The sequence below is a fragment of the Heterodontus francisci genome, chromosome 28, assembly GCF_036365525.1.
Source record: "Heterodontus francisci isolate sHetFra1 chromosome 28, sHetFra1.hap1, whole genome shotgun sequence".
In the NCBI taxonomy this organism is placed as follows: Eukaryota; Metazoa; Chordata; class Chondrichthyes; order Heterodontiformes; family Heterodontidae; genus Heterodontus; species Heterodontus francisci.
The window spans coordinates 27,224,896-27,236,739 of NC_090398.1; the positions used below are offsets into that span (position 1 = coordinate 27,224,896).

At 42.1% G+C, this 11,844-nt stretch overlaps 1 protein-coding gene across 1 annotated transcript; it reads left to right on the forward strand.

The window, feature by feature from the left end:
* Window positions 1-2,449: 2,449 nt before the first annotated feature.
* On the forward strand, window positions 2,450-3,834 carry LOC137345167 (probable G-protein coupled receptor 139). The gene is made up of 2 exons (XM_068008633.1): window positions 2,450-2,519; window positions 2,924-3,834. The coding sequence occupies exons 1-2, from the start codon at window positions 2,450-2,452 to the stop codon at window positions 3,832-3,834; spliced, it is 981 nt and encodes a 326-aa protein (XP_067864734.1).
* The last annotated feature ends 8,010 nt before the right edge of the window (window positions 3,835-11,844 follow it).

Genomic DNA, 11,844 nt, shown 5'->3' on the forward strand with positions numbered 1-11,844 from the left:
TAGTCAATAAATAATCATTAGTCCATGATATATTGTCTGACTTCTTCGAAGATTTCGCAAGAAAATGGTAATTCATTCATTCATTCAGTAGTTTATGGGTATTCTGATCCGGGCCGTTGAGGTGAACTCATATTTAATCCGAATTGGGTAAGGGATCGTTCAAGGATCGACAGCAGTTTGTAGTAAAGAATTACAAATAATTTGTACGAAAAAATCTTACATATGATGCATATGTAGGCTACCCCTGTTATCAGCAGAATACAGTCACATATAATGTATGTCTAGGATACCACTTGTATCTGAACAATACCATCACAGGTCGTGTTTGTGTAGGGGAATCACTAGTAAAGGAGGAGCACAGTCACTTATAATGCAGGTGTAGGGGACTACTAGTAACTTAAGAGGTCGCTCACAACCAGTGCATGTGTATGGAACCACGAGTACCACAGGAGCATGGCCACACCTAGTGTATGTGTATGGTAATTGCTTGCACCAGAAGAGCATGGTCACATCGAGTAGATCCATCTCTAGTGTCATAATACGTACTGGAGGAGCATGGTCTCCTCTACTTCATGTGCAAATGCACAACACATACCGGAGGAATACATCTTTAGTGTAGTGTAGGGTACCCGAGTACCAGAGAATCACAATCACCTCTAATGCAATTCTGGGTGCTGCACTTGTACTGGAGTAGCACACGGGCCATTCGTTTGTGAGGAGGACTCGAAGAGGATGCAAAGAGAGATAGACAGGTTAAGTGGGTGGGCAACGTGGGGGCAGATGGAGTATAATGTAAGGAAGGGTGAGGTTATTCACTTTGGTGAGAAAAAAAAAGCTTATTTTTAGGTGAGAAACTTCTAAATGTTGATGTTCAGACTGACGTGGATGTTCTTGTACAAGGAACGTAGAAAAAATAGCATGCAGGAACAGCAAGCAATTAGGAAGGCAAATGGTATGTTGGCCTTTACTGCAATACAATAACAAGGAAGTCTTGCTACAATTATACAAGGCTTTGGTGAGACCACAGTGAAAGCACTTTGCACAGTTTTGGTCTCCATATCTAAGGGAAAATGTACTTGCCTTGGAAGCAGTGCAGCGATGATTCACTAGATTAGTTCCTGGGATGAATGAGTTGCTCTATGATGAGAGGTTGAGTAAATTGGGCCGTTACTCTCTGGAGTTTGGAAGAATGAGAGGCGATCTCTTTGAAACAAATCAGAATCCGAAGGGATTTGTGAGGGATTCCTGCCTGGGGAATCCAGAACATGTCGGAGCACATTCTCATGATAAGAGTTTATGCTTAGGGTTAGGACTGTGATGAAGGGAAATGTCTTCAGTCAATGGGTTCTGAATAGTTGGATTTGTGTACTCCAGAGGATTGTGGATGCACCATCGTTGAATGAATATATTTAAGACTGAGATGGACACTTTTTTTTAGCCTTTCGAGGAATAGGACTATAGGAAGCGGGCCTGAAAGTGGAGTTAAGGTGGAAGATCAGCCATGTTCTTTTGTTCTTGCGTAAGTGCAGGAAACCATACTAGTGAAGGAGTGATGTTACCGCCATTGCAATTATAGGTCATCACAAGTACCGGAGGAATATTGTTTTATCTCACATAAGTGTAGGGATAACACCAGTGGCCAACTCTAGAGTAAACAAAGGGAATCACAACCAGTATCAGAAAAGAGTTGTTCTCTCTAGTGTAAGTGTGCTGAACCAGGAGTATTGGAGCAGGATGATCACATCTCCTGTAAGTGTAGGTGCCACTAGTACAGAGGAAGTTGGGCACATTTACTGTAATCATAGATACCGTTAGTATCAGAGGAAACTGGTCACCTCTGGAGTAAGTAATGACATTAGCACTATTCCATGGCCAGCCTGCTCAGCTATAGGATAATTGAAGGGTACCAATAGTACCCGAGGAATATGGCCACTTCCACTGTGTATGTGGTGTAACTGCAGCAAGGATAAGCATGCAGACCTCTGTGTACATGTACTGGTCCCACTAGTCTCAAAAAAACTAAAATCACCTGCATTACTGCAGGACTATTTTCATCACAAATATTGCAGGATTTCTTCTGCTGCCTGATGTGCAGGTGTTGAATCATTAGGTTAGAGTCAAGGACAGCGTCAGAACAATTCAGTCTCAGTGTGCTGCGTTGGCTGGTCCTATGGGAACAGGATCCATATTCATTGCACTTGTAAATAATGTTTTAATTTAGTGTTTTTAAAACTGACTTAGTGTTAACCTTTCCCCTAATTCTGAATTGTTGGAAAAAAAAACAACTTGCTGAGTCTATTTGTTAAATGACTATAACCAATGCTAATTATGATCAAAGCTGATTGACTCCTTGGAGGATTCATGTGAGTATAAATATAGGTTCCCCCGCATAAGCTCAGAAGTGCACCAGTCTTTCAACTCCTTCAGCATTCACCGATTCTCTCATAAAATGGGGAAACCAGCTATTCTGTTGATGAAAGACATTTACTACCCGATTGTCGCAGCCCTGGGTGTCCTTGGTGAGCCATTATAAACTATTTGTTCATAATCTGTGTTGAATATCTCCCACTTTCCGCATGTTGAATAAGATACCGTCTTTCCCCGATGTCAGCATTACACAGTCAGTGGTTACTGGAAAAAACTTGTGAAACGGGTTTCCACACTTTCTCTGTTTCCCTTAATCTGATAGCTGTACTGATGTGAAAATGTTCTTTGAAGGTCCTACCCAAAGAATCAAGTATCACCCGTGCAGAGTGAGCGCGACAGCAGCTCATTAAAATATATGAGCAGGTTCCCAGGAATTGGCTCCACGGCTAAACTTATATCATCATACTGAATGGAGTAAAATGCTGTCAAGAGATATTGAGATTTATTTTTCAAACAGCAACTGAAATATGATTTATCTCGTCCCACTTTCTTACAGTGAACTTGGTGGCGATTGTGATTCTCTCCCGAAGAAACTGTGGCCTTTCCAATTGTATTTCTGTTTATATGGTGGCCATGGCAACAGCAGATCTCCTGGTCATGATCATCAATGTAATGGTGTATCGTATTTTCAGTTATCACTTTCCATTTTCATTTCTGTCTTACACTCCCGTGTGTAGGGTTATTCTATACATGACAGCTATCAACTTTGATTTGTCTGTTTGGTTCACAGTCTTCTTCACATTTGACCGTTTTGTAGCTGTCTGCTTCCAGAAGTTTAAAACAAGATATTGCACAGCAAGAACTGCAGGTGTGGTTACAGCAGTGATCTGTTGCTTGAGTTTTTTGAAGAACATTCTCTTTTTATTTGCATACGAACCTGAACAAATAATTAACAATGTGCAGTGGGGCTGTCGGGCAAGCGTGGCATTTTTTTCCTCACCACTCGGTATTGCATTGGTCTGGTTTCACAGCACCTGGCTCGTTTGGCTTCCTTTTACTTTAATTGTCTCATTTAATTGTTCAACCATTGGACGTATTTTAGTGGCCAATAGAATTCGCAGGAAACTCCGGGGGAACAAGAGTGAGAATCTCAGTGATTCAGAAATGGAGAACCGAAGGAAATCCATTATTTTATTGTTCACTGTATCGGGCAGTTTTATACTGTTGTGGTTGACAGTTGCCGTGAGTTTCGTGTCGACCAGACTGACCGACACCAATTATTACCAAGGTGACCGCACAGCCCCTGGGTATATCGCCTATGAAACCGGAACTTGCCTTAAGTTTTTGAGCTGTATTCAAAACCCATGTATTTATATAGCGACTCAGAGGAAATTCAGAGAAGAGCTGAAGAATGTGTTGAAATCTCTTTGGGCATTAATTTTAAGATTCGTTGTAAAATGCGGATAAAATTAAAGACAGCTTGTTCACATCTGAAGCTCAATTTCAAATTATTTCCTTTTGTATATGGTCTTTTCTTTAATGTGAAACATACATAAGCTCCTCTGCGCACTGCGCTTCCATGTTGTAGCACCTTTGGTGGCTGCATTACATTTGTTCTTTACCCTTCGTTTATTGAGTAAACATAATTTATTCTTGTAAATTCAGCACATTTCAAATTAACGTTTCAAAGATGGTAATGATGTGTTTCAGTAGTGGTGTCGTGCATGTGGGTAAGAGAGGGAACTGCTTTATTTTCGAGATACTGGGATCGGGTGTGCAAGTTAAATTCATCAGTAAGGCTTCACTTGGTTTGGGACGAAAGATCCTGCGATCATCGATAGTGGTAACAGTCTGGGAAGATTGATGTGATTATTGCAAGTGTGGGTCTCACGATCACACGCCATTCCTCATTGACAAATGGAACCATGATCTTGTCACATGATAAGTTTTCAAATGGAAGAAACTGTCAGAACTCGACACTGATCATCTTCAAACCCTCACTAGATACAGGTGAGGTACCGGAGCATTGGAGGTCTGTGAGTGTTGTACCACTGGGTAATAAGGGTACGAGGGATAGGATAAAAAATTATAGGCTGGTCAGCCTGACCTCGGTGGTGGGTAAATTATTAGAATCAATTCTGAGACACAAGATAAACTGCCACTCAGAAAGGCACAGATTAATCAGGGATAGTCAGCATGAATGTGTTAAGGGAAGGTCATGTCTTATTAACTTGATCTAATTTTTTGATGAAGTAACAGGGAAGATTGATGAGGGTAGTGCAGTGGATGTGATCGACATGGACTTTAGTAAAGCATTTGACAAGGTCCCACATGGCAGACTGGTCAGAAACATGAAAGCCCATTGGATACAGCGGAATGTGGCAGGTCGCCTCAGTGACAGGAAACAAAGGGTAGTGGTCGATGGATATGTTTGCGAATGGAAAGCTGTTTCCAGTGGCGTTGCACAGGGCTCAGTATTGGGCCCCTTGCTGTTTGTATTATATATTAATGATTTGGACCTAAATGTGGGAGGCATTATTGGGAAATTTGCAGATGTCACAAAAATTGACCATGTAGTTGATAGTGAAGAGGATAGCTGTAGACTCCAGAATGATATCAATGGTTTGGCTGAGTGGGCAGAAAGGTGGCAAATGGAATTTAATCCAGAGAAGTGTGGATTAATGCATTTGGGGAGGGCAAACAAAGCAAGGGCATACATAAAACTGGGAGGATATTGAGAGGGGTAGAAGAAGTGAGAGACCTTAGAGTGCATGTCCACACTACAGATCACTGAAGGTGGCAAGACAGGTAGCTAGACTGGTGAAGAAGGCATATGGAATGCTTTCCTTTATTGGCCGAGGAATAGAATATGAAAGCAGGGATGTAATGCTGGAATAAAAACACGGAAGTCTGGAAATACTCAGCAGGTCTGCCAGCATCTGTGGAGAGAGAAGCAGAGTTAACGTTTTGGGTTAGTGACCCTTCATCAGAAATGGCACAGCCAGAAATGTAATAGGTTTTAAGCAAGTGAAGCGGTGGTGGGGCAAGAGATAACAAAAGAGAAGGTGTTGATAGGACAAAGTCACAGAGAATAACCGATCAGAAGGTGATGGAGCAATAACAAATGGTATGTTAATGGTATGGTGAAAGACAAAGCTCAACCTTCCATGACCGCGCTTCTGATATGTCTTCCCGTTTCCTAAACAGAGGATTCCCCCACCCCACCCCACTGTGGTTGACAGGGCCCTTAACCAGGTCCAGCCCATTTCCCGCACCTCTAGACTCACCCCTTCCCCTTCCTTCCAGAACCGTGACAGAGTTCCCCTTGTCCTCACTTTCCACCCCACCAGCCTCCACATCCAAAGGATCATCCTCCGCCATTTCTGCCAACTCCAGCGTGATGCCACTGTCAAATGCATATTCCCCTCCCCTCTCCTGTCAGCATTCTGAAGGGATAATTTCCTCCACGGCACTCTCGTCCCCTCCTCCATTACCCCTGCCATCTCGTCCCCTTCCCATGGCACCTTCCCCTGCAATCGCAGGTGTACTACCTGCCCATTTACCTCCTCTCTTCTCACTATCCCAGGCCTCAAACACTCCTTTCAGGTGAAGCAGCGATTTACTTGTACTTCTTTCAATTTACTATATTGTATTCACTGCTCACAATGTGGTCTCCTGTACATTGGGGAGACCAAACACAGACTGGGTGACCACATTGCGGAACTCCTCCGCTCAGTCTGAAAACATAACCCCGAGTTTCCGTTTGCTGGCCATTTCAACACCCACCCCACCCCCACACCCCCTCCCTCATGTTCACATCTCTGTCCTGGGATTGCTGCAGTGTTCCAGTGAGCATCATCTCATTTACCGATTAGGCACACTACAGCCTGCTGGATTGAATATTGAGTTCAATAATATCGGAGTATGATGGGTCTCTTTCATTTTTATTTTTAGTTATTTTTTCTTTTTTATGTGTTTTATTTTAGTTTGCTTAGTTTGTTTCTACTGTGCCTGCACACTGTTTTTTTCATGTTCGTGCTTGGGGCCATGCTGTTCAGTTTTCTGTCAATTAACACCCTCTCTGCACTAACGCTTTGTCTTTCACCACACCATTAACGTACTGTTTGCATTTGCTGCATGACCTTCTGATCAGTTATTCTCTGTGACTTTGTCCTATCAACACCTCTTTTGTTATCTCTTGCCCCACCACCGCTTCACTTACTTAAAACCTGTTACATTTCTGGCTCTGCCATTTCTGTTGAAGGGTCACTGACCTGAAACGTTAACTTTGCTTCTCTCTCCACAGATGCTGCCTGATTGGCTGAGTATTTCCAGCAAATCTTGTTTTTATTTCAGATTTCCCGCATCTGCAGTATTTTGCTTTTGTTTTGATGGAATACTGGAACTGTATAAAACTCTGCTTATGTCATCGCTGCAGTTTTGCATACAGTTCTGGTCACCATATTACAGGAAGGACATAATTCCTCTGGAAACACTAAAGAGGAGATTTACAAGAATGTTCCCACAGCTTGAAGGTTGTAGCTATGCAGGAAGTTTTGGATCAGCTAGGATTGTTTTCTTGAACCGAGGAGGCTGAGGGGTGACTTAATTGAGGTGTACAAAATTATAAGGGGTCTAGATGGAGCAGACAGGAAGGACCTGTTTTGCATAATGGAGAGGTCAATTATCAGGGGGCACAGGTTTTAGGTGATTGGTAGAAGGATTAGAGGGGACATGAGGAAAAACATTTTCACTCAGAGGGTAGTGGGTGTCTGGAATTCACTGCCCGATCGGTGGTGGAGTCAGAAACCCTCAACTCATTTAAAATTTAGCTGGACATGGACCTGAACTGCTGTAACCTGCAAGGCTACGGATCGGGTGCTGGAAGATAGGATAAGATAGAGTGGCGAGTTTTTCTTTTTTTTTTCAGTTGGCGCAGACACGATGGGCTGAATGATCTCCTTCTGTGCTGTAACCTTTCTATGGTTCTACAGTAACACTCGGAAGGAACATTTAAAACAGCTAGAAACCATGATTGAAAAAATTAGAAGAAGCTGTTTTAGTGGCAAATCTGGCCAAAAGCAAATCTGCAAAAGCAAGCGTGACCTACCTCGGGCATATTGTGAGGCAAGTGTTGCCAAAAATGGCAAAAGCACATGCCTTAGTGGAGGTTCATATCCCTAAGACTAAGAGTAAAATCGTGAGGTTTTTGTGGATGTGTGCTTCCTGCAGAACGTCTGCACCAAATTTCAGTACTGCAGCCACTTCACTAACTGATTTACTACAGGAAAAGAAAACCAAGGTAACGTGGTCAGGTGAATGCCAGGCATCTTTTGAAAAGCTAAGGGCAGATTTGACTAGTGAACCAGTGTTGACTGCTTCAAATTGAACTGCGCCCTTCAAGGTAGCGGATTGTTGTTAATGACCTGGGGGTTGGTGCAGTCCTATTACAAGAAGACGAATCAGGCACAGAAAAGCCAGCAGAGTAATTTTTCAAAATAATTGAAGCACCGCCAAAAAAGTGTTCCACTGTGGAAAAAGATCGTCAGTTTTATTGCTCGCTCTGGAACATTTTGAACTATATGTCCGCCATGATTCCAAAAAAAAAATGATATACACTGACTATAATCGATTAACCTTTGTGGAGGGGTTTGAAACCCATGGTGTCAGAGCTTTCCAATGGAGTTTGTTGTTGCAGCCTTGTCACTTGAAAACTGTACACATTTCGGGGGGGGGTGGGGGGGAACAATTATCACAGATGGTTTGTCAATAATGTAATTTTGTTGAGTTGCATGAGTAAGAATGGTTTAACGCAAAATTGTGTTAACTGCCAGTAGAGTGAATGAGGGGCACGAGTGCGAATTTTTTTCTGAAATGCTTTCAACTCCTATTTTTACATAGTAATGAAATGCATTCAAGAATGGTGTTTTATTTCACCAAGCCTGGAGGTGTTACAAAAGGTTTTATCTCTGTATTAAAATCTTAGAATTCTGTGTGTTTAAAAAACTGATATAAAGGATTTGCAGTAGCCTTGAACACTTACGAATGCTGGAATGTTTGGATGCTGACTCTGTATGCATGAATAGGAGAAGCATGCAGTTTAAAGGTAGACAGAGAGGGATTTTACTTCCTCAAAGCAACACTTTGAATGGCAGTGGAGACTCTCTGACTGGTCGCGTGATCAGCTCAAGAAGGCTTTGCTTTCACTTTGGACATTTAAAAACCAGTGAGTTGGACAAAGATCAGGCATTTTAAAACTCAGACCTGACCTGCCTGGAGACCTGTAAAAAGACCTCTCTTGTAAAGGAGACTTGCATCTCTTGAAACAAAATCCTGCATTTGAAAGGTGGCAGGTTCCTGTTGCCCCATGTCTCTGAAGAATTCCTGCATTCAATGAGATTCCTATTGCCTACTGTGTTTCGGGAAGTCCTGGAACTTTATCAAAGCTTCTACTGCTGTGTTGTTGTGAGTTCTGAGCAGACATGGCTGCTGCACCCCTGCTGAAAGACTTGTGTGATGCCTGCTGTAGTTAAAGTGTCTTGAGCATCTACCCTTCAAAGTCTGTTCATCAACCTCGTCTGGAGAAACTGCGAGTGGCCTCCGCCATATCGACTCTGGGACACCTCACTCAAACGAAGATTTCCTGCCAGAATATGACTAAACTGATTTATTTTTATTATTCCTTCTATTCCCAAGAAACAGCTGTAAACCAAAATCCTTTACCCCGATTAACTGTTTTTTAATGTATGGGTGTGTACATGAAGGATAAGAAATTAAGGAGCCTTTCATATGTATAGATTTCTTGAATTAGTAGTTAAGACTTATTATTTATCTTCTAATAAATAGTTAATGTTTTGTTGTTGTTTAAAGAAACGTCATTTGGTGTCATCTATTCTGGGGGACAAATAGAGTGTCTGATTTTGCTATTCTTCGGTAGGTGGGAAAATGCATTGATATACTGTGACCCGTAGAGAAGTGGGACTGAATTAACAGTGCATTTCTCACGCCTTGGTCATCATATTCTATTCAAGAAAGGAGGGAGACAGAAAGCAGGAAATTACAGACCATTTAGCTTAACATCTGTCATAGGGAAATGCTGTCATCTATTATTACAGAGGGTATAGCAGGGCACTTAGAAAATCTCAATATAATCAGGCAGAGTCAACATGGTTTTATGAAAGGGAATTCATGTTTGACTAATATATTGGAGTTCTTTGACGAAATAACAAACAACGTGGATAAAGGGGAACCTGTGGAAGAGGTGTGCTTTGATTTCCAGAAGGCATTTGACAAGATGCGACATCAAAGGTTACTAAGCAAAATACGAGCCCATGGTGTAGCGGGTGACATATTAGCTTGGGTAAAGGCAGTTAGCTGACAGGAAGCAGAGATTAGGAATAAATGGATGTTTCTTTTGGGTTGACAAACTGCAACTAGTAGAGTGTGACAGTGATCATTGCTGGGGCCTCAGCTATTTATAATTTATATTAATGACTTGGGTGAAGGGGCCTAATGTATGGTTGCTAAATTTGCTGATGACACGATAGGTAGGAAAGCAAGTTGTGAAGAGAACATAAGGAGTCTGAAAAGGGCTATGGGCAGGTTAATTGAGTGGGCAAAAATTTGGCAAATGCAGTATAATGTCGGAAAATGTCAAGTTATCGACTTTGGTAGGAAGAATAGTGAAGCAACATATTATTTAAACGGAGAGAGATTGCAGAACTCTGAGATCTAGAGGGATATGGGTGTCCTGGTACATAAATCACAAAAGGTCGTTATGCAGATTAGGAAGGCAAATGGAATGTTGACGTTTATTGCCAGGGGAATAGAAGATAAAAGTAGGGATGCTTTGCTACAATTGTATAGGGTATTGGTGAGACCACATCTGGAGTACTGTGTACAGTTTTTGTTTCCTTATTTGAGAAATTATTATAAATGAATTAGACACATTGCAGAGAAGGTTCCCTCGACTGGTACCTGGGATGGTGATGGGGCGGGGAGCGGTGTTTGGTGGCCATGGTTATCTGATGAAGAAAGTTTGGACAGGTTGAGTCTGTATCCATTGGAATTTAGAAGAATGAAGTGATCTTATTGAAACCTATACGATCCTGAGGAGCCTTGACAGGATGGATGCTGAAAGAATATTTCCCCTTGTGGGAGAGACTAGAGCTAGGGGACACAGTTTAAAAATAAGGGGCCGTCCATTTAAAATGGAGATGAGGCGAAATGTTTTCTCTCAGAGGGTTGTGTGCCTTTGGAATTGTCTTCCCCAGAGCGCGGTGGAAGCAGGTTATTGAATATTTTAAAGGCAGAGGAAGATAAATCCTTGACGAACAAGAGTATGGACGTAGGCTACAAAGTGAAGTTGAGGCCACAATCAGATCATCCATGATCATATTAACCGGTGGAGCAGGAATGAAGTGGGCCGAATGGACTACTCCTGCTCCTAATTCACATGTTTGTATGTTCCTATGAAATGTATATATTTCCACACGGTCTGGGTCTGGAGTTCTGCAGTAACTTCAATTGTCTCCTTGTGTTTGGACTGAACCTTTTGTTCTTCTTTCTTCCCCCCACCCCCCCACCCCCGTTCACTTGTTCAAAACCTCCAACATTTCCAACTTTTTCCAGTTCTAATGAAAGATTACCGGTCTGAAACATTAACTCTGCTTCGCTCTCCATAGATGTTGCCAGACCTGCTGAGTATTTCCAGAACTTTCTGGTTTTATTTCAGATTTGCAGCATCCGCTGTATTTTGCTTTTATTTCAATTACTTGATAATTGTTTTAATAATCACTTGATTCAATTTAATTTATAAGGAGGTGAACTTTGAGGTTTACATTTATGCTTACTCCTCTGCCCCTCCTTGTGCTGTGAAATCACTTCACATTTCTCCCCCACCACTTTGCCGTTTTCTGTTTAAATGCTTGGGGCAAGGCCCACATTGCACCCTATGTTCAAGCTCTTGTAATGAGAATTCTCACCATTCAATGCGAGTCACACCACTGGTCAACCTCCTGCTCCATCGAATAAAGACAGGGAAAGATCTTCTGAAATTGATGAATGAAAATGTTTCAACTGCAGTGTTGGTGCCTTTAGAGATAATTGAGAAAATGATCGTTGATGCTTGTGACTGGACATATCCTACATCATTGGTATCACTATTTTTTCTTTTTTACGGTCATGAAAATTTGCTGCCAGGGAATAAATAGCGGCTGAAGGACAGTCCTGGTCTTCAGGGATCACAGAATCATTGCAGTGCAGAAGGAGGCCATTTGGCCCATCGTATCCCCACTGGCTGTCTGAAAGAGCACCTCCCTCAGTTCCATTCCACTGCCTTCTCCCCATAATCCTGCACATTCTTCCTTTTCATATCAGTCTAATTCACTTTACAATGCTCAAATTAAACAGCCTCCATCAGTTCTCAGGCAGCGCATTCCAGACCTTAACCAATGGCTGCCTGAAAAGTTTTTTCCT

Bases quoted from the DNA above. Each gene is read 5' to 3' on its own strand.
- LOC137345167 (XM_068008633.1), top strand. From the start codon at position 2,450: ATGGGGAAACCAGCTATTCTGTTGATGAAAGACATTTACTACCCGATT. The intron at 2,520-2,923 runs GTGAGCCATTAT...ACTTTCTTACAG, and splicing joins CGCAGCCCTGGGTGTCCTTG to TGAACTTGGTGGCGATTGTG.